At 36.2% G+C, this 27619-nt stretch overlaps 1 protein-coding gene across 4 annotated transcripts in view; it reads right to left on the minus strand.

The window, feature by feature from the left end:
- Positions 1–27619, minus strand: part of woc (zinc finger protein without children) — a 717317-nt gene that overhangs the window by 489943 nt on the left and 199755 nt on the right. For all 4 annotated transcript variants that reach the window (XR_016547396.1, XM_090381483.1, XM_090381482.1 and 1 more), the window contains exons 8-9: positions 18763–18960; positions 9455–9691 (exon numbers count right to left, since the gene is read on the minus strand). Coding sequence is in view for 3 of the 4 variants with exons in the window: in XM_090381483.1 (XP_090237609.1) it covers positions 9455–9691; positions 18763–18960 (435 nt within the window). In the remaining variant the exon portion in view is untranslated. The remainder of the gene's footprint in view (positions 1–9454; positions 9692–18762; positions 18961–27619) is intronic.

The raw sequence follows: 27619 nt of genomic DNA on the forward strand, positions 1-27619 counted from the left end.
AGCCCCACAAGAAAAATTAACCCCCCCCCCAAAACATTTGTACGGATGGAAAGTTTGGTGGTCACTCAACCATCTTAGAACTGGCATGAACAGATCCGGGGTCAATCTGAAGAAATGGGGCATCCAACCCCAAATTTCAACTCTGTGTGAATATGGAGCTGACCAAACAACAAAACATCTAATCAGCTGCCACCTTGTACTTACAACTTAAAACATGCTTGACCTCTTGGAGGCAACAGAGAACGCTATTTAAGTAGCCTGTTTCTAGGCAGAATTGAGTAAAGAACTTATTCCAGACATTTTATTTTATGTGTTACTATGTATGTTTATGATATTTAGCAATTTGTTTATTGTTTTTTTTTTTTTTTAAGCTTTGATTATGTATGTTATTGAATATTTGAATATTTTCATATCTGCGCTCTTGCACATTCCAACACAAAATAAAAAAATCAAATATCATATGTATATCAATACCAAGTATAATACCATATGGCTTTTTCTTCTACAGAAACTGAAGTTCACAATGTAGATTTAATGAAATCACTTCAATCCAGGAAACATTACAAGCTGAACTTACAGCATACAGCACCTAGGGCTTCCACAAGTGTTTCCAATAATGGCAGAACCTTGGACTTCCAGGATAACTTTTCAGTGGAATGCTAAAGGTGACTACACAGAATAGATGCTATGTGGTCGTATATAACAAATCTAATATGCATCTACATATATAAAAACTTGCAGACCACAAACTTTTTAATCACATCTCATATTTAGCCATGAATGTGCACCAGTGGAAGCTATATATCTGGTATATCTGGTGACTGTCAGCTGGATGGATACAGATAAGAATAAGCCAAGTCATTTCAAAGCAAAACTCATGCTGATTGTGCTTTTGAACACTGATACAGTTGCAAAAGTAGCAGGGCATGTGATGCAAGAACACAACTTTTGAAGCATCAATGTAAGAAAAAAAAAGAAAAAAAAAATTTTTTTTTCACATATCCATTCCCTCTAAATGTTTGTCCACTTCCTCCTTGAGTGAGCTGATATGAGTTATCAACTTCCACAAATACAGATGGAAGTTTGTTCCATTAACTACCTGCTGGCGAAAGGCTTAATGGCTGAATTAAAAAAGTTGTATTAGGTGGTAGGAACATGACTTCAACATTTTGGATGACTTATCTTTTGGATGGCCTGGCAAGTTATCCAATAGTAATAAAAAAAATTTCTGCACCTCTATTAAACAACTGTCTTTTCCTCAATTTCAGTTTATGCTCCATCAGGTTTGTAATCTGAGCAAGAGGAAGAATCCCATAGGAACTGAGTCTGCTCAACTATTCAAGACCTTATACACCTCAATCAGATCACCTCGCAGGTGCTTTGTCTCCAGACACTGCAATTTACAGAACTTAAGCCTTTCTTGTTGGTGCTTATACTAAAATGAGACATCTAGATCTGTATGCAGTATTCAAGGTGTGGCTTGACACAAGGTGTGCCTTATACAATATGATAATCACTTCCTTTTCCTCTAGTAGCAAAATTCCTGTATATATCAATGACAAACCCCATGACCTGCTCTGGCAGCCAGTCTCCACTGCTTAGAAAACTTCATATCTGAGTACAAAATTACTCACAGGTCTTTTTCATTTTGTACCATCCTAAGTGTAGTACTAACAGTTGTTATGTTTTCCTGGGGTTACCCATATGCAGTACTTTGCATTTTTCAATGTTAAACTTCAGTTTCCACTTCTCAGCCCATCTGCTCAAATTTTCTAGGTCCTGTTGCAGTAGCCCACTCTATTTCTCTGTACAACTGTTTGTTGTACTCATTAGAGCATTGCTTCCCAAACCTTGGTAAATTACTCAAATTTGGGTTAAAGTGGTTTTTCTTTGGGTAACGACACACCTCAGAATAGGGTAGAAGAAGTAATGTGTAGAAGTACTCAGAAAAAAAAAAAAAAAAAAAGAAAAAGAAAAAGAAAAAGGAAAAAGAAAAAAGTGATCAGTCAATGTGCACCAATATGCTAAAACAGCCTAACAAGTATTTATTTTCTATTTAATAAATACGCCATAGGCTTGTTATTAGATTCAATCATTTTTGCCGTGCTCGCATGCACGTGGAGACAAAAGACATCTACACATACTGTCAAAAGACGTCTACACATACTGTCCCCCACTAAACTAAAGTGAGTGAGTCTAGTCGCCTAGTCTAAAAACTTTAGGTGCAGTGTGTTGCCAGCTGTGGCAGTGTGAGGTAGTATGTATCTCACTGGCTGTGTTTATAAATCGTACCGTACATATTTGGAAAAGGTAATCTTCATTATATTATTTTTAGTTTATTTAATAATGAATATTCAAATCATAATTTTCATCTTTTTTCTTACCCAGAATGAGTGCTACCAAATGTCCTTATATGCCAGACTTCATTGAGCTAGGTTTCACCTATATCAAAGGCAAGGGAGTCATGAAACTGCAATTTGTTGGTGCTTTGCCATTCTATGCAATGAGTAATTGAAAAAGAGTAAGCTCCAAGACCATATGAAGCGGAAACATCCAACATTGTTGTCCAAGCCTCCATCATTTCAACATTTAGAAGAGATTATAAAGAAGCAGCGACTTACTAACAAGGACTCCAAAGCAAATAATCAAAAGGATGTGGCAAGCTTTGAAAAATCAAAGATGCCACACACAATAGGGGAAATGCTCATCCAGCCAACTGCTGTTCGCATCAATGAAATAATGTGTGGGTCTGACCAAGCACGAAAAGTGGCAGCAGTGATATTGTCCAATAATACCATTAGCCGCCAAATTGAAATCATTGCTGGAGACATAAAGGCAGAACTTATTCTGCCGTATCATTCGGAGTGGTAAGTTTGCTATTCAACTGGACAAAACCATGGATGTCTCCAACGACTCGCAGTTGATGGTCTATGTCTGTTATAAGTTTGAAACCACGACTGAACAAGATCTTCTTTGCTGCAAGCCTTTGAAAATGACCTGTAAAGGAACTGACATATTCCACGCTATTCATGCATTTTTTAGCAAAGAAGGTGCAGTGTGTTGGATTCCTGTGTGGGGGATTAACAGTTGGTTGGTTGGTTGGTTATTAGGATTTTTATGGTGCATCAGCATCTAAGGCATATAGTGTGCCAAAAGAATTAACAGTGATGGTGCTCCCTCAATGTTGGGTCAGCATTCAGGCTTTATAGCTCATGCAAAGCAACACAATCCCAAAATTCTGTCAACACATTGTATGATTCACCGCCAAACTCTGGCCGTCGAAGGTCTTGTTCCTGAACAAGAGGAAGTCATGAAAAACGTCATTACCATAGTGAACTAAATCAAGGCAGGTGCATGAGTTTCAGAACCTTGTGTTCTGAAACTCATTCATTACATAAGAACCTTGTTTTCTATGGGGAGACCCATTGGCTGTCAAGAGGGAATGTTCTGAATCGCTTTTGGGAGCTGAGGACTGAAATTGAGATTTTTTGGTTGAAAAGAAGCATGTTCTCATTGAAAAAATTTCCATGAAGTGGTTAGCTCAGCTTAGTTATTTAGTTGATATTTTCTCCAACGTGAATGCACTTGATCTGTAACTTGGAAAATAGGATTTCTGCAAGTGAAAAATAGCAAATTTTTTAGCCAATACTCATGCATTTCAAGAAAATGCTCAAGTATTGGCTAAAAAAGGCAGAGCAACATAAAATTGCATCCTTCTCCACCCTTTCTTTGTTCTTGGAGGATACTGATGGGGGTTGATTTCAGTGAAATCAAGGATGATGTGATTGCCCACTTAACAAAACTATCTTTGCATTTCAGGGAATACTTTCCTGAATTAGAAAGGTCTACATATCAGTGGATTGTAAACCCATTTCTGTGTGACTTGACTGGAATCACCTATAGTGTTAATGGTTTTGCAAAGCAAATGAAGCAGTCAGTGCAAAATTTTATTTGAAAAAAAGAAGGGCCATTTGGAGTCTTTCTGGTTAAAAATTCACAATGAATAACCTGTGGCAGCTGGGGAGGCCATGATGCAATAGCTGCCGTTTCCAAGCACCTACATGTGTGTAGAATTTTCCACTCTTGCCTTCACAAAGAGCACAAAACATAACTGTTTGCTGACCCCGAATACGACGTGTGGTGTGCTCTGTCTCCAATTACTGCCAATTTTGTGGAACTAGTAAATCAGATGGAGCAGGGCATTATAATCATTAGCTGGGACCTGGGGGATGAAATATTCATGGAGAATAATTACCAAATTTTTTGTGGCTGCTAAAATGTTTAGAGATGTTAATAATAAAGACACTGCATCAAACATATTGTTTGTTTCCTATTTTTTACTGATCTCTCTTCACTTGTCATATATATTTTCTGTGCAGTTAGTGTTTTACCTACATTGGGTAAAAAGGACTTTCTAATAAGTGATTTTGGATAATGAAGGAAAAAGTTTGGGAAGCATTGCATTAGAGTCATTAGGCCTATAACATACTCCTAGTATTATTGTTGCTTTCCCAGTGCTTATGTCACACCAAACTGACTCAACACTAAACTGTCCACCCATGTCAACTGAATGCACTTCCTTAGATTTTGTGTTTCTTAACTAACAGCATAACCTCTCCTCCCCTCCTATCCTGTCAATCTTTTCTGTACACATTGTACTCCCCAAATTCCAATTCTGCATTGCTTATATCTGTTTGACACCACGTCTCTGATATCCCAACAATATCCGCCTTTGATGTCTTGATCTTCAAATTCATCAAATTTATTTACTATAAATTTGATGAATTTGCATATACTCCTAACACTGGTGTATATGCAAGTATATATGCACCTGTTTTTACTCTTAGTTACCCTAACACAGCCCATGTATTTATTTGTTCCATGATGACTGCCACAAGTCCCTGAAACCCCCAGCCCCCGCCCTTCAGGCCGCTGCACATTCTAATAGAAGCAGTGCAAGATTCACTTTCACCTCTGCCTGTGGCTACTGTTAATCTTTTAGTCTGTGAATTCCCCAAAGCTAGCAGTTTTTCAACCAACCTAACACTGCTGCCTCGATAACATCAGCAAAAACACTCTTGCACCCTTTCTATTTAAGTGTATCCCATTCCTGTAGAAACAGTTTCTCCTGTTAATAAGCACAGACCGTGCTGAGAAAATCCTACCCCATGAGCCTTGCACAATCTCTCCACGACCAAATTTACTGACAAGGCTGTCATCATGTACTCCCTTCTATCGTGTCTGGGAAAAATTGCCAAAACTTTCAAATATAACCCTAACTCACGACTTTTTTTCAACATTGATCTGTACTTGTTAAGTAATTCTGCAGCTCTCCTACTCTTAATGCCACTAGTGCCAACATGTACAACAATACACCCCTTTGTGCCCTTAAAAGATGATATCTGCTCTACAACATCATCAACTTTTGCCCCCGGCAGACATACCTTCGCTACATTCCACCTATCCTTTTTACGCAATATACAGTGGATTCCGGTTATTTTGGCCAGCGGTTAATCGGGGCAGCCGTTTATTTGGGGCAAATCTTAAAAAACAGAAACCAATCGAGAAAATAGCCAGTTTACTTTGCTTAATTGGGACAGCATGCCGTTTAATCGGGGCAGGAGACCACAGCACTGGAGATTACCCTACGATTGTCTCCGACTGTACCACGTGGTTCAGTCGAAATTCTGGAGGTCACAACCATAAAACAATAAAAACAATTAGCAGTCACCTGTTTATTGGGCTTTTCTGTTAGTGAAATCTATCATAAATAGTAAACACGATGTTACTGAATTTGCGATAATACCGACAGCTGGAATTCTGTGGGTTATTATGGTGAAATGTGTTTACACTTCCATAAAATCTTCAATCATATAAAAAAATTAATTTTCAGGTCTTCTCTTCATTCCTATTTTTAAAGCTTTGTAACTCGTTACTCCGTTTTCATTTGCACGTACAGTCGGTCCTCGTATAACACGTGTTTGCATTACACGAATTCGATCATACACGATTTATAAATAGGGGAACGTTATCTTATATAACACGAACCGAATTCGCTTATACACGATTCGCCTTTGTGTTTACAAGAAATGGCAGTCGAATGCGGAATCACCCCAACTGACCCAACTGAACGTAACACGATAGGAACGAAGAAGATTCTGAAAATGTATTTATGTGTTTTATATCAGTGAAGGGGAAACACATTTCACCATAATAACGTAAAAAACAATACAATTGCAGCTATCGATATAATCGCAAATGCAATTAGATGGAGTTTACTACCAGTTTATAACAGATTCCACTAGCAGAAACAAAACTGGAAATTGTTTTTATTGTTTTATGGTAGTAACCCCCAGAAATGTGCTTTAGTAAAATGTGAGGTGTTAATAGTGTATCTCGGCATTTACGGTGTTGTTTATTCAGTTGCTATACGCGCGCAGCTTTGTTTATGTGTATCAAGCATGCCTCCTCGTTTTGTAATTGTGCTTTATTCCCTAAAAATGAGTAAAATACTTAAAAGGTGTGAAAAGGAAGCGTCCTGGCTAAGACACTGCAGATTCAGAGAGAAAAAAAAAAAAAAAGAAGCAATATCGATAAACAGAGGCGGACTGGGTCAAAAATTCTTACCCGGGAAAATTTGTAGTGGCCTCATACTACGGTTTATGGCCAAAATCACACCGGCCTCCGGCCCACCGTGGTTTCCCCCGTAAGGCTTATGGCCAGTCCGCTTCTGTCGATAGAGAAAAAATATGAAATTGTGAAACGCTTTGAGCGAAATGAAAGACCGTGTGATATTGCACGTGCTACAGACCTAAATGAGGCAACGCGGAGAATTACAAAGAATGCAGAGAAAATAAAAACAACTTTCATAGCGGGAACAACTCAAAGTGTAATTAAAATCCATTAGATTAAGACACAAAGAATTGGAAGAGATGGAACGGCTGTCATCTCTTTGGGTAGAAAATCAAACAAAAAGCAAGTCTGCTTACGATAGAAGCAAAAGCATTAGCAATATTTTATTACGACTTACGTATTATAATTTATACTTACGTATTATAAAATACGTAAGTATTTTATTACGACTATTTTATTTAATATAATAAATTTTTTACGAATAAAATACGTATTTTATCCGTAAAAATACTTTTTTAGTATTAAAAAATACTAAAAATACTTTATTATAATATAATATTATTTTTATTACGTATTTTAATCGTTATAAAATACGTAAGTATTTTATAACGATTAAAATTACCCGATTATTTATTGTGTTTGGTAATGTTTTGGTTCCAAATGTGTGTTCAATCTTGGGTGGTCGGCACCTAACCCTACTTTTCCCATAGGGGCTGTTGTTTATATTGCACGATTTTGCATTGCACGAGGGTTTCTAGGAAAGCAACTATCGTGCTATACGAGGATAGACTGTATTGTGTTACTTGCAATTTGTGTGTGCTGTGTTCTTTGTTATCGATTGCTTATCTTTTTACTGTTTTAAATTTTAACCCCCACCCACAAATGTCAGTGAACAGAAATGTCAACTAGTTCGTATGTACATATTACAGTACTTATTAATTATTCCGATTTTCACATATTTAATTTTTTAATTGATAAGGTAATAAAGGGTAAATTTGTGTTTAATATATCTTTACTTTTATAGCCTGTGGATAACATTCCTCCTATTTTTGCTAATTAGAATCGCTGTTTAATAGAATTAAAATTCAATTCACAAATGTGATCACAATGACTGGCGCTTACTGCACATCGTATAGTGAACGGTACTTTACTATGATGACTCCATCGTAACGTGATTTGATTGTACAGTGAACCAATTGTAAAGGGAGGGGTGGGTATTTTTGTATTTTTAACTATTTACGTGAAACTTCAGATAATTGGGGCAGCCACTTAATCGGGCCAAAATGCACTAGTCCCGATGTGTCCCAAATAACCAGAATGGACTGTATAACCCATCTCCCTGACAATGGAGTTACCGACAATAACTAGCTCCTATGGGACCAGTACATTCTGCCTTGGAAATTGCAGCTGTGATGCCAGATGCTTGTTGTTTGGTTTTTAGGAGCATTAGCAACTAAGGCCATATTGCTCCGGGATATGCGGTGGTCATTCCCTGACCTTTCCGCATCCTCCATATTTGGTGGTGACGGGCTCGAACCCCGGTCTAATCAAGAAGCGTGTGCTATGCACTGCTGCTCCTTCCCACCTGGCTACGGAGGCGCCATGCCAGATGCAACAGAGGGAACTCTGTAGTTGAGTTGGGCAACTAAGAGCTTGATGGGTTTCCCACTGTAATACCTTTGAGAGCATCTAACCAACTCTTCAAACTCTCACAGGTGCCCATCAGAATGCTTAGTTTCCATCTAATTTCTTGACACTCTCTGCACCTAGCACACACAAAGATATCTTCCTTGGCTAGATCAAGTTCTGTTCCAGAAAGGTCTGCAAACATTTCACTAGTCGCACATTTTTTTTTTTTTAGGCTGTGATGCATTGGAGAATCTCCCCCCCCCCCCTCGGTTCTCCCCTGAGTCACAGTACTCCTGCTACTTTGTACCCGTTGCTTTGCTGTTCTAGTCTGGGGATGATATCCGAATGAATACTATTGATTAACAATGAAAGTTAATAATAAATTTAATTAATTAATTATCAATACTACACTATCTAATAGATTCCTAAATGCAGTGATACATATTTTTAGTGATACATTACACTATCTAGTTTTATGTTTGAGCTACCTATTTACCGCAATTAAAAATCTGAATTCCCTACCACTCACTCTATACTATAACAATGGTAGCAAGATTCGTACGAAACAATGGTTTTACGTATATGAAATAGTAACCTACAAAATCTCTATCTAAATTAAAAATAAAAATAATGAGTGTAACTAGGACTTTATAAAGCTACTTATAAAGTACAACATAATATGACAATTAAGTAAATAAAATGGCAAAAATCTTTAAAAAACGTATTATTTCTTGCACATCAGGAATTTGTCACTAAAATGCTCTACTGAAACTGCCCATTTAGAATGAGAGCCATGAAATGCAATGTGTCACAAGTAAACAGAGTAACAAAAAATTGCATCCTTCCCCATCATTCATAACAGCTTTTAGGAATACAGCAGGAAAACACTACTGCCGTGTTCCTAAAAGCTGTTATGAATGATGCAGGCTTAATCACATTGTGCATTATCCTGATGGAAGGGGCATCAGAAGTTATATGGTGGGAAACTCCTGTTACTATTTTACTTGTCATCACTTAACAAATAAGAAACATTTTACCATAAAAAAATATTAAATAGTCATCAGAGATATGTGCTCTCTGTGTATCCCTAGACACGACTATAGTACATATATCGATAATAAAAAAAAATGTATAATCAATTTCTGTGTAAAAAAACTGAGTACACAGAGAAAATTATTGTAGCAAAACATACCTTACACCAAGTACAGGGCACTATTTTACGATGCGATAGCACAAAGAGATTCATACACGCTTTTGCACAAAATCTTTTGCTTGAACCTTCAAACTGAAGACTGAAATGTTCAATATTTTCAGAGTCAAAAAATTTGTGACAAGTATCACATATACTGGTATTTATCTTGTTTGTATAACGGAAACCAGCAATACATGGATCGCTACACAAGGTATAATTTTTTCCTTCAAATAAGACCTGTAACGAAAATTAAAAAATAAATATCTCGACATAACATATTATATAATAAAAATCAAACATAATATATTTATTATTATATACTTGCATTTCATTATATCATAATTAATTACTACAATTGAAGTAACATAAAGTTGAAGATTTCTTTTAAATATCCTTTTCTTTTTTTTTTTTTAATCTAATAGTTCAACCAGATTTCCAATATCTACAGTCAACACATACTTGAATATACCTGATACTAAATTTTCTTCTCTGCTTCACAAGCTGTAGCACCAGGTTCGTTTAAAACACAGAGAGAGAGAGAGAGAGAGAGAGAGAGAGAGAGAGAGAGAGAGAGAGAGAGAGAGAGAGAGAGAGAGCATAAAGAGTGTGTTCAAGTTCCAAAGTTGGGGCCTTGAAGTCCAATTAGAGAACTGAAAGACTACATTCAAATCCAAACGCCTACTTGTTTAAAAAGGCCTTTAAAAGATGGATGAAGAACTGTTTCAAACAGCATCACTATGGGAAGGAAATGAAGGTCTATACTCAATTTCAGAACAATTGTTGTACACGTCTTATGGTGGCCACGACATGCCAGAAGCAAATAAAAGAATTTTGAAAATGGTGTACAGGCAGTGTAAAGGAACAATGATTTTTTTATAATTCGGACAGTTTTAGTTGAAGCTCTGCAATCTGCTTGAACACATCCTTTAGACTGGCATATGAGCCAGACAGAATCTCCTCGATGCACTCTCTGAGAATGTTCCTATTTTTGGCACTTTAAACAGAATATTGCATTTAGGGTGTCAGTCCAAATTTCAGCAGTTTATATATCCTGCTTTCACAGTGAGTGGAAGGATTATTGTGCTGAAAGTCAATATTATGGAAAGAATAGGATGAAGTTACCATTCCTTTTTAATCATAATTCTTCTACTTGTATTTATTTTTTGTTCTTTAAATTAGGCATTTGACTAATTTGGGGGGGGGGGAATGAGTAAAAAAAAAAAGGCAGATATCACCATCGTAGATATAGACATTTGGAGTCTGTGTATTGTATATTTTATTTTATTTAATTATCTTTTTTCATTTTTGTTTACAAATCCAACAAGTTTTACAATCACTTGCTACAAAGGAGAAAACACTTTCGGTTAGCTTTAGTGTTCATATTGTTTCTAAAATCATTTCTTTCTGTCCAGTGCACTATGCTGCATTGACATGGGGGAGGGGGATTGCTATTCAAGTATATTTTGTACCTTTCATTTATGTTGTTTAAATAGGTTTTATGGACACAGCACAACTAGGATTTCCTTAGAGGGAACTGTGTTCCTCTAAGGAAATAATTTTATTTGATTTTATATTTTTTAATCAGATATCTATTTAAATTATCATTATTGTAAATCTTTCTTTCTTTTATATATATATATATATATATATATATATATATATATATATATACACAGTGTTTTTTTGTAAAAAAATAGGTGCCAGTACTCATCAGGAAAAATTGAAAATGAAAAGGATATGAAATGTACTCTAAAATTATTTTTTTCCCTTATATTGTTACTTTCGTAGTAATGTTTTTGGAATAAGAACAAATTTAGTACATTAACACAGTTTATTAAGCATAAATTTATTGTTCAAGTATATTAAAAAATAAGTGAAATATGAGTAAAATAAGTAAATAAATGAGTCAACTACTGAGTGCCGGGCACTCAGGATGAAGGGTCCAAAGTCACGAATGGTCATTAGTGTAGTATCTCAAATAGAGAGCTTTATGGTAACTGAAAAAAAGTTTCTAGTACCCCGGCTTGGCCTTAAACTGAGGAACTAACGAAAACGTTGTTCTGAATGACAGGGGTGGGAGAAGTGACTCCGACTTCTTCCTGGAGAAGCAATTTTAAAATCTTGGGGGAGAAGCGACTGGCAGGTAAGGGCCGTGCAGGACTCCACGCAGGTGCCTTCCCACCACTGGCTCTCTGAGTACCTTCTTGCCGGGACAACTCCAGCTTTAAAAATTACTTCTCGTTGCAAAATTTATAAATGACTTTATAACTAACTATTTAGCAACCTTTTTGTCACCAAAAGCTTAATACAAAGAAGCGTGCTATCGAAGTGCAATAAAAATTGTTTTTTTAATTTCAACACAAAAAGTAAATGATAGACTTCAATCGGAATAGCTTTGCCTTGATAAGCATCGAATAACGCACAGCTAAAGTGATTTTTAAATTTTTAGCTCCATTAGCGATGGAAATAGAGGGAGGGAACATGAAAATTACTCACAATTTCCTGTCTGGTGCCGCCATTTTTAATTTTAAAAATATTTCAAACCTACTCGTTTGAGCTCTTTCCAACAGTGTATAATAAGCTATAGGTCGTCGACTACATTTTTGTTCCCCCATATTTATTCCCCCCCCATTTCTCAGACAAATTTTTTTCAACAATGATCAATATGGTGTTATGTTATCCCACATGATGTACAATTCCATGCAAAATTTCAAGTCAATAGGTTGAGTGGTTCCAGAGATACAATGCTGTGACGGATGGACAGACAGACAGACAGACAATCAAGTTACATTATTAAGAGGCCTTCGTTAGACTATGGTCCCTAAAAATAATAAGTAAAAATAAATACCATAAATAAAAATAATTTCATAATAAAGTTTTTGTAGAATATTGCAAATTTTTATTAAGTTCTTATCCGACACCCTCTGCCGACTTCTTTTCTTCCTCTTTATGTGTCTTTTGCTTAATGACATTTTTGGAGTAGCCACGAATCGACATATTTTGCTGGATCAAAGCGGGTCAGCAGTGGGCCTACAAACAGTGAAGAAACTGTTTTTGTCATCAACGAAGCTCTGGTTGGGCTGACAATCAGATTCATTTGAAAATCCTCGTTCACATTCACTCTATGAAATTGGTATCATACTCAAAAGAGCGTCCATCAAATGCTTCAATTCTTCCGAAACCATCTTTTCAATTTGGTATTCCCAAAATCCACGATTTGTATCTCTTTTTTTTTTCATTTAACTGTAACCTAATTGACAATTTTCAAACTAAAGTTTCACCAAATGCCATCATTTCACGTTTAGAAGGTTTAATACCTTCGTTGTCCTCGTTTTCTTTCTCTCGTCATCGGTATTGTCACTAGTTCTTAAATTTGAATTTTTTTTACTGTGAACATGTAAACAGAGATAGGAAAAATTTGGATAACGGACTTTTGCAAAACAACAGATGATTATTTGTCGGGGTAAAAGAAAATAAACCTCTCCTAATTCACGAACGGAACGCTTACAGTTGATTCATAGTCATGTAGAAACCAAAATTCGAACTAAAACAACATTTTAAATTTTGTTAATTATCAAAAAAATTTCTCATTAAATGTTTGTTCAGTAAATGTAATTGTGTATTGTACTTAATAAAATTTTCAAATATTTTCAATTTTACTTTTACATGCAACAAGATATTGAAAAAGGAACACACTAAAGAAATCTAACTTCAAATTTTTTTTTAATATGGCTCCTATACAGGAAAGGTTTGGACACCACTGCAGTAGAATGTGGACCAGAGCCCATTGGGAATATCCCTTAATCTGCTCACTGCTGACCAGTGCAACTTCTCTGTATGTGGGATAGGTGGTCAAATAGGTTTTACCAGGTACCACTAAGTTGTAGACTGGTTTAGCCCTCATAATTCGTGCAGCAGCACTAACTGCCTAAATTGCCTGAAGGTCAGAAATGCGAACAGTGAGTACCTAGTATATACTCTCCTAATGTGTTCGCTATGTGAAAATTTTCTTGCTCAATGGAAAGTATTTTAAATGAAATTTCCAAGGGAAATTCAAAATAATTCGCTATAAAAGGACTTCGTTAAACAGAGGTCCGACTGAGTAATTTATAATTATAAAAATGGTTATACAGTTTTATATAGAAAATATCTTTTACAGACAGTGAAAAATGCAAATTTAGTTAAATAATTTTAAGCTTTTTTAAATAGCAAATTTAAGGAATATTACAAATTTCGAAGTGCATTACATCCAAAGGTCACACGTCACTGTTAATAAAAGTGCCATTACGCCATACCATTGCGTACTGTCCCAAAAAATGCACTGTATGTATATATATATAGTAAGACCCCCCCCCCATATCTGCGGGGGACAGGTTCCAAGACCTACTGTGGATGGCTGAAACCACGGATATAAGTGAACACCTGCTGACACCATATATAACGCGATTTTGTACATACATACATACATATAATAAAGTTTAATTGATTAAACACACAGTAAGACACGTATTTCAACATTAAATACGGTAATAATAAAGTACAGCAGACTCTTGATTTACCAGGATTGGATTAACTGGGAGACTTCAAAGACTCCAAATTAAAAAAATATATAAAAAATAAAAAAAATCAACCAGAAATCATAAAATTCAAGTAATAACTAGAATAGGTATAAACAGATATTTTGCAACTCATAAATAAGCGACAAGAACTGGCGTTATAAGTCGTCATTGGGAGATTAGTGTACTTATTATCTTGCAGCCGCCGCTGTCTTCACCTACTGCTCAAAACAAACAAAAAAAGAAAAGAGACCAAATGTTTAGTTTGATTTAGTGCATCGCACTGATTGTTGTGTTCCGTTGCACTGCAAAATCACAAATTTCGTTTTGTTATTTATGTCAGGAATGTTGGATTTTTTTTTTGTTTAGAAATCACGAAAAATTAAACAAAAACCACCTTGCTTTCAAATTAAACAGAAACTTGAAATTATTCAAAAGTTTGAAAAACGGTGCATCCATTAAATCTCTAAAGAACCATTATAATGTTGGTGACCAAATCATATGTGACATTGTAAAAAATAAAGTGAAGTATTCGGTTTAAAATTGACATCATAAAAAATAAAGGGAAGCATCATATTGAACATGTGAGTAGTACGTGTTAAGTTTTATTGTTTTTTTGTTTATCCAGGGTTAACCGTCAAATATTTTTCAAATATTTCTCTTTTAATTTAATGTTTCCTTTTGGATCTTCAAAACAAATATGTATTACATTTGGTCATGAAAGACCTTGCTCAACATAAAGAAGAAAGAAAAATTACCAATCAGTTCTAAGGCTGTGAATAAACTTTCCAATTATCATACAATAATTGGAAAGTTTATTCACTGCTACTTTTTTGGCACTTTACTGACTTTCACAAAACAAAAGAATGAAGATACAATTCTTTGGCTGTTTACACAATGGATCTTGAAAAGAAAGAAAGGAATCAGTCCTCAAGCAGTGACCTGTTCTAACTAATCTTTCTTTCTTCGTTTAGAAATATTTTTGAAATGGAACTTTGAGAAATAAAGCAAAATTAGATTAGAAGTGTTCTCTGAACTGCAATTGAAGAGTGGTTCAATGTTCAATGTGATGTTTCTTCAAATGACCAGTGCACAAACAACTTCAGCATGTGTCAATTCATCAGCAATCAAAAAAACCTGAAATCGTTGGAATGAAAACTATTTTTCTTTTTCATGTTCCACTGATAGCCTACTATGTGCACATTCTTCTGAAATAAATTTCATAAATTTAATAAAGTAAATAAATTTGATGAATTTGAGGTATTGCTCAAAACATCAAAGGTAGATATTGTTGGGATATCAGAGACGTGGTGTCACACAGATATAAGTAATGGAGAACTGGAATTTGGGGAGTACAACGTCTACAGAAAGGACAGACTGGATAGGAAGGGAGGAGGGGTTATGCTATTAGTTAAGAAATACATAAAATCCAAGGAAGTGAAGCCAGTGGACATCGCTGGACAGTGCAGTGTCGAGTCAGTTTGGTGTGACATAAGCATTGGCAGATCAAAATTGAGAGTAGGAGTGTGCTATAGGCCTAATGACTCTGATGAGTATAATAAGAAACTGTACAGGGAAATAGAGTGGGCCAGTAAATCAGAGAGCCTTATAATGGGAGATTTTAATTTCCCAGATATTGACTGGAATTTGGGGGCTGGTCACTCACACACTAGCAAGGCTTTTGTGGATTTATTGGATGATTGTTTTCTAAATCAGCATTTTCGGGAGGCAACTAGAGGGAGTAATATTCTTGATTTGATTATCAGCAGTGATTCTTCATGCATTAAGAATCTGCAGATAAATGAACCACTAGGTGGCAGTGATCACAGTGTGCTGAAGTGGGATTTACTCAAAGAGGTAACTACCATTAGGGGTAAAGTGAAGGGTTATTGCTTTCACAAAGACGACTACGATGGACTGAGACAGTATTTAAATTCTATACAGTGGGACCAACTGATGATGTTGCCAACAGCAAATGCAAAATGGGAAGCATTCAAAGAACTTATCTTGGACGCTACTAGGCTTTACATACCAACTAAGAAATATTGTTCAAGGCTCAGGCCTAAATGGATGTCAGATGAACTGATAAGGCATATGGCAGAGAAGAAACATGCATGGAATACATACAAATTAACACATGACACAGAAGCCTATGATAGATACAAATTGATCTGTAACCAAGTTACAAAGGAGGTTAGGCAGGCGAAGGCAGATTACGAGAAATCTGTGGCAAGGGATGCAAAGAAAAACAGCAAAGAGTTCTTTACTTATGTAAACTCTAGAAGGAAGGGGATGAATCAGATTGGTCCACTTGATATCGATGGGTCAACTGTTGATGATCCTGCTCAGGTAGCTAACAAATTAAATGAATATTTTGCATCGACATTCACACGAGGAGTTATTTAACGAGGGGAAAGCCAGGGGTGTATTCAACTCTAGCAGTAAGCTAGAGAATCTTGTAATAACTAAGAGTAAAGTGGAGGAGAAATTGTTGAAGATAAACACAAGAAAGGCACCCGGGGTGGATGGGATCTATCCAGTTATATTAAAGGAGGCAGCAGAGGAAGTAAGCAAACCAACCCTTAGCCATAATTATGAGAGCTTCCTTGGACTCAGGGGAGGTACCCACAGACTGGAGATGCGCAAATGTGACCCCAATTCACAAAGGAGGATCAAAGGCTGACACAAGTAATTATAGACCTGTGAGTTTAACTTCTGTTCCAGGAAAATTAATGGAGGCACTAGTTAAAGAAGCACTGAAGGATCATTTAGACAAGACTTCAGTTATAGCTCGGACACAGCATGGTTTTGTTAAGGGGAAGTCTTGCCTGACCAATTTGATTGGATACTATGATGCAGTCAAAAAGGAACTGGATGGAGGGAATAACTTTGATATTATATACTTGGATCTTAGAAAGGCTTTTGATACTGTTGCACATGGAAGACTGCTGCACAAATTGGAGCAGTGTGACATTGGAGGCAAATTGCTGCTGTGGATAAAGGGGTGGCTGAGGGGATGAAGACAGAGAGTGGTAATCAATGGACACTGCTCGTCGTGGACTAATGTTATTAGTGGAGTCCCTCAGGGCTCAGTGTTGGGTCCATTATTGTTTTCTGTATTCATAAATAATATTGATGATGGTATCAAGCTTAATGTCGAAGTTTGCAGACGATACAAAGGTAGGCAGAGTTGTCAAGGACACTACTGACACTATGCTGCTGCTGCTGCTGCAACAGGATCTGGAAAGGTTGAGCAGATGGGCTGAGAGGTGGCAAATGAAGTTTAACATTGACAAATGTAAAGTACTACACATGGGAAAAAGCAACCCCAGAGCAACGTATCAACTCTGTGGTACTACACTGACAGTGGTAGAGAATGAAAGGGACCTGGGGGTGGTTGTGCAGGCAGATATGAAGTTCTCTGAGCAGTGCAGATGGGCTGCAAGAGTAGCTCATGGTGTATTGTCAATGATATATACAAATTTTTCTAGCAGGGATAAGGAGGTGATTATTCCCTTGTATAAGGCGATGGTCAGGCCACACCTAGAGTACTGTATACAGGTCTGGAGGCCTCATTTCAAGAAGGATGTAGAGCTGCTGGAACGAGTACAGAGAAGGGCAACAAGATTAGTGAATGGAACAAAGGGGTGCTCTTACGAAGAAAGGCTTAAGTTTTGCAAATTACAGTGTCTGGAGACTAGGCACCAGTGAGGTGATCTGATAGAGGTGTATAAAGCCTTGAATGGTTTGAGCATGCCCAATGCTGATGGGATTCTTCCTCTCACTCAGAATAATCACCTGAGAGGGCATAAATTCAAATTGAGGAAAGACAGATGTAGGATAGACGTGCAGAAATTTGCCTTTAGCCAGCGGGTGGTTGGTTGGTGGAACAGACTTCCGTCCCTTGTCACGGAAGTTGATAGCCTGAATAAGTTTAAGGCTCAGCTGGACAGGCATTTTGAACGAACAGAGGGGTGAAGTGGTTTTTTTTTTTTTTTTTTTTTTTGGCTGATGCTGCATAAGCTTGCTTTCTTGCATCAAATGCCTCTACTAATGTTAATGCTAATGCTAAATAGTGCCTGCAGAATCTGACAGCATCTTTCTCATGTTTCAAATCAAGAGATGGCTAGCTTTCTTGAAATTTTTGCAACTTCTGCTATTTTTTCCCACTGCAAAAGTTCACACCAAGGGAGAATTTTCTGTTATGTGAACCACTGCCAGCCCCACATAAAATATAATAATTACAAAATAACCAGCCCTTAAAAAAGCCTAACCACTTTATTAGTAACTGTTTTTTCCAGACATGTTAGATAACTCACTATCACAGTATGCAACTAATGGTCTTTAGCATTGAGATCTAAAAAAAAAAATAATAATAATAAATTAAAAAAAATAATAATAATTAAAAATAAACAATCCAGTAAAACTAGCATTATCAGATGCTGATAACAGGGAAAAGTGCTTTGCACAAAACATCATCCCATCAGTAATTCCTCACTGGGGATTGGAATTCTGACACATTACCTGAATAACCAAAAAAATTTTATTTTATTACATTTCACAACCCCATTCAATTTTTTTTTTTTTTGCCTTTAAGATTACTCCAGATTTAAGAATTGCTCCACACTCCAATGCAGTTCAAACCCAATATACTGTCAACAATATAAATCATACAGTTATTATAAATTTAATTTCAATGTTATCAAATTTGTGAATACAAAGGTGGGAACAAAAAAAAGGAAATATAATTACCTTTACTTTCACAGGAGCCATCTTTTTACAATAAGAGCACTGCAATACTTGGGGAGTAGCAGCTGTAGTAGAATTCATTGTTTCATATCTTTCCATGCACTGCTGGGTACAAAAATCCTTAAACTGACCCTTATCACCCACTGGAGCTAGAAAACCTTCTTGTCCATTGGAAAGATCTTTCTGGCAAAAACTGCATACCTAAGTGATATAATTTAGAACCAAATGAAAAGTAACCACATATTTCTTGCAATTAAGCAGAAAAATAATTCATCCAACTAATATCAAATAAACTTCACAAATTTTTATTTTTTACGAAAAATCAGTTATTTCTGTTTTGAAATTTTCTCCATCTCTCCCCACACACAAGTAACATTTTAAAGCAAATTGTATTCTAATTTCAATTATAAATTTGAGAAACAGTTTGAGAAAGCTTTACCTCTGGAAGATCTCTGCTTCAACTACCATTATACCAAATTAACACTAAAGAGAACATAAAACAAGGTATTTTTGTTGGCCCTCAAATCTGCAAACTAATGACGGATGCAGACTTTGAGAGAACTATGAATGAAAGAACACACAGGCATGGGTTAGATTCAGATCTCTTGTTAAGAACTTCTTAGGGTACAATAAAGATCCAGACTACAAGAATATAGTTAAAAATATGTTGGCAAACTTCAAGAATCTGGGTTGCAACATGAGTGTCAAGGTACATTTTCTACAATTCCACATCAACAACTTCTCAGAAAATCTAGGAAGTGTTAGTGAAGGACATGGCGAGAGGTTTCATTAAAGACATGGAAAAGTTGTACCGGGGAGGTGGAAGGTCAGCATTATGGCTGACGACTGCTGGATGCTGAATAGGGAATTTAAAGTATAAGGATCTACAAGAAAATCAAAGAAACAAAATTTTCACCGATCATAGATCAGTTTTTAAAATGAGAGGTGAGTGTTTAGTGGACTTTTTAGCACACTGCCCTTTTTAATAGTTTTTTAAACATATTTAAATATAAACTTCTGGTAAAAAGGTATTTTGTTACAATTCCAATTCATTATAATTTTTATAATTTTGCCACAAATTCTGCAAAAATTAATAAAAATTTATGAAAAATCAAATTTTCTTACGTGATTTTTAAAGAAATTTGACATGATGGACATAAATGAAAATCATTTTTGAAATCAGCATTATAAAATGATCACAAACATCCTTTTCTGAGAAAACATCATGTATTTTAAATGCAGAGTTGTGTTATCATATTCAGGTTGTTCATAAACAAATATTTTGCAACTACAGTCATGTACAAAGAATTTTTTTGGAGATGGGAGAGAATTTTACCTAATTCTAACTAGAAAATAAATGATTTTGTGTTAACCGAAAGGAAAGCGGAGGAAAACCTGGGTAAATTTTAAAAATAATTAATACAAAGAAAACATGTCTGACATAATCTATCCAAATATACTTGAGGAAGCAGTAAAAAAAGGTAAGAAAACCTTCAGCCATAACCATGAGAGCATCCTAAAATTTGAAGGAGGTCCCTATACAGTTTTCTCCGCAGGACCTATCGAATGGGCACACCACCCGGCAAAAATTTAAGCGATTCTTGCGATACTGTATGATACTGCTCACTGATCTCAATCAATATTAACTCGGACATACCATGCAATCGAGATCAATGCAACAGGAGCATATAATGTTAAATTATGCAATTAATTTTTGCTCTGGATTGCTTAAGTCACATTTATAAATAACAGAAAATTTTATAATATTGCAAAGTATTACACTTCTCCACCCGGCTACTTCATGATGCCACCTGGCTGGTAAAATTTTCTGGGGAGAACACTGATATACATTAGTGATGGGAAAGTCTCTCTCCTATTTGAAAAATGGAATCAAAGGGAAAATTAAGTCATTCACAGACCTATGAGATTTACTTCTATACCAAGGGAAATAATGTAATCAACATTTATACGCAGCAATTTAGAGACTCTTACAAAGACTTGGTAAATGTACCCTTCTATACTGCAAACTAATATTGTTCCTCTATGCTCCACATATTCCAACAGATCTGCATCCTTCCAAAAATTGACACTTCCAAATCTGCAAACAGTACTCATGATGCAACCTAATAATTACCTTATACAATGGGTTAACCATCACAATGGTACGACTGAAAAAATTCCTGCGTTTCGTTGATATAACCCAAGGAGCTGTCCCAGTAGCTTTTTTTTCCTACTACCTAGAAAGTGATATTCCATCCACACCCAAATGAGGTTTTCTCAGATTGGATTACTATTCTAGTGTTATTCTAGGATTACTACTACCTAAATTCCCAAATATATCACACTGAGTAGAAATAATTCAAGAAGAAGCTATCATCTGCAGGATCATCTGGACAGGAAGGGAAGTACAAAGGAAACAGAGTATGTCTTTGTTAAGGGGAGATCTTTGACCACTTTGATTCATACAAAAAAGGAGTTATGATGGAAATGGGTGCAAAAAATAATTCTGGTGCAGTAATAGTAATAGGGAGATGTTTTTTTTTTTTTTTTTTTTGATTTGGTAGTTGTTTGGCGCATCGGCTTCTGTGGCCATATTGCACCTCCCAAGGTTTTTGCAGTACTTTGATCCAAGCCCGAGGCGGGAATCGAACCCGCGACCTTTGGGTTGCCGGGTAGGTACTTTACCCACTCGGCTAGCCCGGTCGGCTAGGGAGATGTGCTGCAAGAAAGCATGCATATCAGCTTATGTAGCATCAGGCAAAAAAAAAAAAAAATTTCATGCAACCATTCCCTCTAAAAGTTTGTCCAGTTCCTCCTTGAATTTATTTAAGCTATCAACTTCCCCAATGACAGATGGAAGCCTGTTCCAGCAATTAACCACCCAATGGCTAAAGGCACATTTCCACACATCTATTCTACAACTGTCTTTCCTCAATTTGAATTTATGCCCCCTCGTGTTCATAAGCAAGCAGAAGAATGCCATCAGAATTCAGTGTGCTCAACCCATTCAAGGCCTTATACACCTCAATCAGATCACCTCACGGGTGCCAAGTCTCCCCAGCTGCTGCAATTTGCGGAACTTAAGCCTCTCTTGGTAAGAGGATCCCTTCATTCCCATCACCAAAGTTGTTGCCCTTTTCTGCACATGCTTAATAAACTCTACATCCTTCCTAAAATGAGGCCTCCAGACCTGTACGCAGTACTCAAGGCATGGCCTGACCATTGCCTTCTACAATGGGATAATTACCTCCTTTTCCCTGCTAGCAAAATTCCTGTATATCATTGACAATATACCCCATGACCTGCTCAGGCAGCCTGTCTGCATTACTCAGAAAACTTCATATCTGACTGCATATCATTCCCAGGTATTTTTCATTTTCTACCACCCTGTACCACAACGCAGTTGGTACATTCCTCTGGGGTTACTTCTACCCATATGCAGTACTTTGCATTTGTCAATGTTAAACTTCAGTTGCCATTTCTCAGCCCATCTACCCAAATTTTCTAGATCCTGTTGCAGTAAAAAACTGCCATTACTGCCAACCTTTCTATCATCTGCAAACTTTGAGAGTAAGTTGCTACAATAAATAAAAGGGTGGTTGAGTGGGAGAAGACAGAGTGGTAATCAATGTATACCTGTTCTTCGTGGAGTAACATTATTAGTGGAGTCCCACAGGGTTCGGTGTTGGGCCCACTGTTGCTTTGTATATTTATCAGTGATATTGATGAAAGTATATCAGGCTTATGATACTCTCTGTCTTCTCCCACTTCTTACCACTCTGTCTTCTCCCACTCAACCACCCTTTTATTTATTGTAGCAACTTACTCTTAAGTTTACTCTTAAATTGGAGCAACTTAAGCAACTCTTAAGCAACTTACTCTTAAATTGGAGCATTACTGCTCCAATTTGTACAGTAATCTTCCATGTGCAAGTGTCAAAAGCTTTCCTAAAATCCAAGTATATGATATCAAAATTATTTTTTGCATCTAGTTCCTTTGTAACCACATCATAGTATCCAATCAAATTTGTCAGACAAGGCTTTCCCTTAACAAACCCATGCTGTGCCTGAATTATTGCTGCAGTCTTGTCTAGATGATCCTGCAATGCCTCTTGAACCAGTGACTCCATTATTTTATCTGAAACAGAAGTTAAGCTAACTGGTCTGTAATTACTCCTCTCACCCTTAGATTCCCTTTGTGAATTGGTGATACATTTGCACATCTTCAGTCTGTGGGGACTTCCCCTGAGTCCAAGGATGCTCTTATAATTATGGCTAAGGTTTTCTTATTTTCTTTGCCACCTCCTTTAATATAACTGGATAGATCCACTCAACCCCAGGTGCTTTTCTTAAGTTTAACTTCAACAATTTCTCCTCCACTTTGCTCTCAGTTATTACAAAATCATTAAGCACCCTGTTACAGTTGGATAAACTTTTAGCATTTTCCTCTCTTAATAACTCCTCATGTGTGAATGTAGGTGCAAAATACAGTCAGTCCTCGTATAGCACGATAGTTCTGTTCCCAGAAACCCTCGTGCAATGCAAAATCATGCAATATAAACAACAGGAAAATTAGGGTTAGGTGCCAACCACCCAAGATTGAACACACATTTGTAACTAAAACAGTACCAAACACAATAAATAATCGTAATAACTTGTTTTCTGTTTGATTTTCTATCCAAACAGATGACAGTCGTTTCATCCCTTCCAACTCTTTGTATCTTGATCTAATGGATTTTAATTGCACTTTGAGTTGTTCCTGCTATGAAATTTTTTATTTTCTCTGCATTCTTTCTAATTCTCGGCGTTGCCTCATTTAGGTCTGTAGCACGTGCAATATCACATTTCATGGTCTTTCATTTCGCTCTCAAAGCGTTTCACAATTTCATATTTTTTTCTCTATCGACAGTGGCAGACTGGCCATAAGCCTTACCGGGGAAACCCTGGTGGGCCAGAGGCCGGTGTGATTTTGACCATAAACCATAGTATGAGGCCACAACACATTTTCCTGGGAAAGAATTTTTGACCCAGTCCACCTCTGTTTATCGATACTGCTTTTCTTTTTCTCTCTGAATCTGTAGTGTCTTCACCAGGACGCTTCCTTTTCACACCTTTTAAGGGAATAGATTGCAATTACAAAATGAGGAAGCACGCTTGATACACAGCTGTGCATGTGTAGCAACTGAATAAATAACAGCGTAAAGGACAGATTAACACCTCACATTTTACTAAAGCACATTTCTGGGGGTTACTACCATAAAACAATAAAAACAATTTCCAGCTACATTTCTGCAGGTGGAATCTGTTATAAACTGGTAGTAAACTCAATCTAATGACATTTGCGATAATATCGATAGCTGGAATTGTGTGGGTTTTTACTTTATTATGGTGAAATGCGTTTCCCCTTCACTAATATAAAAAACAAACACATTTTCAGAATCTTCTCTTCATTTCTATCGTGTTGCGTTCAGTTGGAGTGATTCTGCATTCGACCGCCATTTCTTGACAACACAAAGGCGAATCGTGCATAAGTGAATTCGGTTCATGTTATATACGATATTGTTCCCCTATTTATAAATCGTTTATGATCGAATTCATGTAGTGTAAACACGTGTTATACGAGGACTGACTGTACTCAATCAGTTTGTCAGCTATCTGAGCACAATCATCAACAGTCGAACCATCGATATCAAGTGGACCAATCTGGTTCATCCACTTCCTTTTAGAGTTTATATAAGTAAAGAAGTCCTTACTGTTTTTCTTAGCATCCTTTGCCAAAGATTTCTTGTAATTTGCCTTCGCTTGCCTAATCTCTTTTGGACTTGATTACAGACTAGCCTATATCTGCCATAGGCTTCTGTGTTGCCTGATAATTTATATGCATCCCATGCATTTTTCTTCTATGCCACGTCATATTACTTAGAATCAGTAAAGCTTCTGACTGTTTCCAGAAGAACAACTGCTGTAGAAAATGAAGCAAGAGCATTAAAGGCAAGATAGAGATATGGATAAAGGCATTGTTGAATGGCAAGAGACAGAGTGGTTATTAACGCATTTGTCGTGTCTGACGTATATAAGCATCACACAGTACTATAAATGATGCAGACATTACTGCATACAAGTGCTAAGCAAAATGTATAACCATTCTTAAGCAATCAATAAAACAAGTGGATATTATTAAAAATTTTTAGCAAAAGCTTATTTCCCAGTACTCGCCTCTTAAAATCTGTATTATCATTTAAATTGCATAGGAAATAAAAGTGAAAGTGAAAAAATTAACTAAATGAGTAAAAATAAGATCATGCCCTGGAGAAGAAGTGCACTGGTTTTTCCCCAGTTGTCATTTATAAAACTATATAAAAAGAAAATACGATGTAAAGTCAGTAACCAAGAGTCTAACATAGGACTTTTGATGTATTCATCATCAGTTGGTAATAAGATATACGCAAAAGGGATTGTTTTATGGTAGCTCTGACTCCCATGATGCATTGCATTACATATGTAAATTTTAGGTGTATTAGGTGCCATATTGACGAAAGATTGGCGGGTCATTTCTCACAATGCATCATGGGAGTTAGAGCTACTACGTATAAAAGAATCCCCTTCGCATCGAAGGGGATGAATGCATCGAAAGTCCTACGTTAGACTCTTGGTTATTGACTTTACGTCATATTTTATGCAGTTTTATAAACAACAACAAGGGAAAAAGCAGTGCACTTCTTCTTCTCCACAACATGATCTTATTCTTACTCAATTAGTTAATTTTTTCACTTTCACTTTTATTACCCATACAATTTAAACAATAATATGGATTTAAAGAGACAAGTACTGAGAAATAAGCTTTTGCTAAAAAATTTTAATGAGTTAACAGAGTACTTTAAGCCTCAGCTATAAAATTATACAACTATAACGAGTGGTGTAAAAGTGGATGCACATAAAAATTAAATGCTTGATTCTGTGATTGAACCCTCAGCTACAGGCAGCAATGCTTGTGTGTGCGTGCGCACACGCAGCTTGGTACATATTTTTATTTGTTTTCTGCTTGTGTTGAAGTTAGTTTATGTACATAGAATATAGATACAATAAAATGTAGAATTTTGATCTGATTTGCAGTTCAGGCCAAAAGCAAGTGTTAGTTTTACTTTTTCAACCATTACTTAATTTTTGGAATGTCGTTATTTCTCAACAATGCAAGAATCATGACACATTGAATGGTTATCTCAAATATAGGGAGAAATGGTGTTCATAGCTCCTGCTCTTCATATAAACAATTACTGTTTATTAGAGGAGTCCCTCAAGTTCTGAAAATTGCTGGGTCATTTACTGTTTTCAATATTCATTTACAATACTGATAAATTAATAAATTTAATCGCTTGATATGTCTTCATTTTAACACAAAGGTTCAGAATGATTAATACATGAAATCAAGGTATGCTACTTCAACAAGACCTAAACAAATTAGGCAGATGGGCAGTGAAGCGGTAATTGATATTTAACATTGAAAAATGGCAGATACTACATCTGAGTAGTAGAAATCCCAGAATAAAAAATCAATTAGATGATACATATCACTCAATGTAGTGGAAACTAAAAAGGCCTAGATGTAATCGTATAGTGGAGAAAGGGGGCTGCCAGTACAGTTCATGGGATTCTGTCAATGATACAGAAGGATTTTGTCATTAGGGAGTAGAAAGTGATTATCCCATTTTAAAAGGCAATGGTTAATGATGCAACTTGAATACTGGCTAGAATATGATGCAACTTGAATACAACTTGCATACAGGCCTAGAAGCCTCATTTTAGAGAGGATGTTATCTGTTGGGAAGAGTAGGGAAAAGAACAACAAGATTAGTCAAGAGCATAAAAGGGTAATCTTATGAGAAAGACTTCGGTTCTTCATATTGCAGCACATGGAAATCTAGGCAACTCCACGGAGAACTGATTCTGAAGCGGCTAAGGCTTTAAACAAAAAGCTGATGGCATGCTTACTATTTCTCAGACAATACACATAAAGAGACAAATTTAATTTGAAAAAAGCATGGTTGCAGGATCAATGTGCAAATATTTGCTTTCAAGAAAGTAATTGATTGTTGAAACAAATCTCCATCTGGAGTTGTGAAATGAGTAGCAGTTTGAATAAATTTATGGAAAGATTGGGAAAATTATTAGAGGGAGATGGACAAATAGTGTGCGTGTGCACGTGTGAAAATTTTGGTCTAAAATTTTTGATCCAGAAATATTTAGTATATACTACAGACTCTCCTCATACATAAAGGCTGAAGATATTTAATACTTCTCAATCTTATTCCCAGAAGCTGATACTTTATGAAGTTTAGAGAGGTTTGTTAAAATCAACACACGAGTTTGTAATTAGATGCACAGTGAAAAAAAGTTTTGTTTGTAATCAAAACTTCAAAAATTTGATATTCATAAACCAGGAGCTCACTGTACTTTAAGATGACCCACCCTAAAAACTTTGACTGGGACATGACCATTATGAAATTGGAAATGGTGATATACATTAATATCCTTTTTATTTTATTACCTAAGTGTAGTTTCAAATTAAGCTAAGTTTCCTTCATATGAGAGGAGTGATGAACTTTTGAATTTGTGCTTAGTTCCATCTGAGAATAATTCAAATAAAGAGCAAGCATGATTGATTTGATTTTTGGGCACAAAAACAGCAAGGTTATAGTTTGCCATAGAAGCATGATGGTAAAAATTTCTTGTAATCTGCTAATGTGCTGCCAATTTATATGTAGTGGCAACTCTCTTAGTAAAGCTATGATGCAAACTATAGTTCATGAATGTATGACATGTCTGCAGTGTCCAATGATCCCTTATTCATGTTTTTTTTTTTT

This window comes from Mastigoproctus giganteus, chromosome 9 (genome assembly GCF_048544385.1).
Source record: "Mastigoproctus giganteus isolate SK-2022 chromosome 9, ASM4854438v1, whole genome shotgun sequence".
Classification (NCBI taxonomy): Eukaryota; Metazoa; Arthropoda; class Arachnida; order Uropygi; family Thelyphonidae; genus Mastigoproctus; species Mastigoproctus giganteus.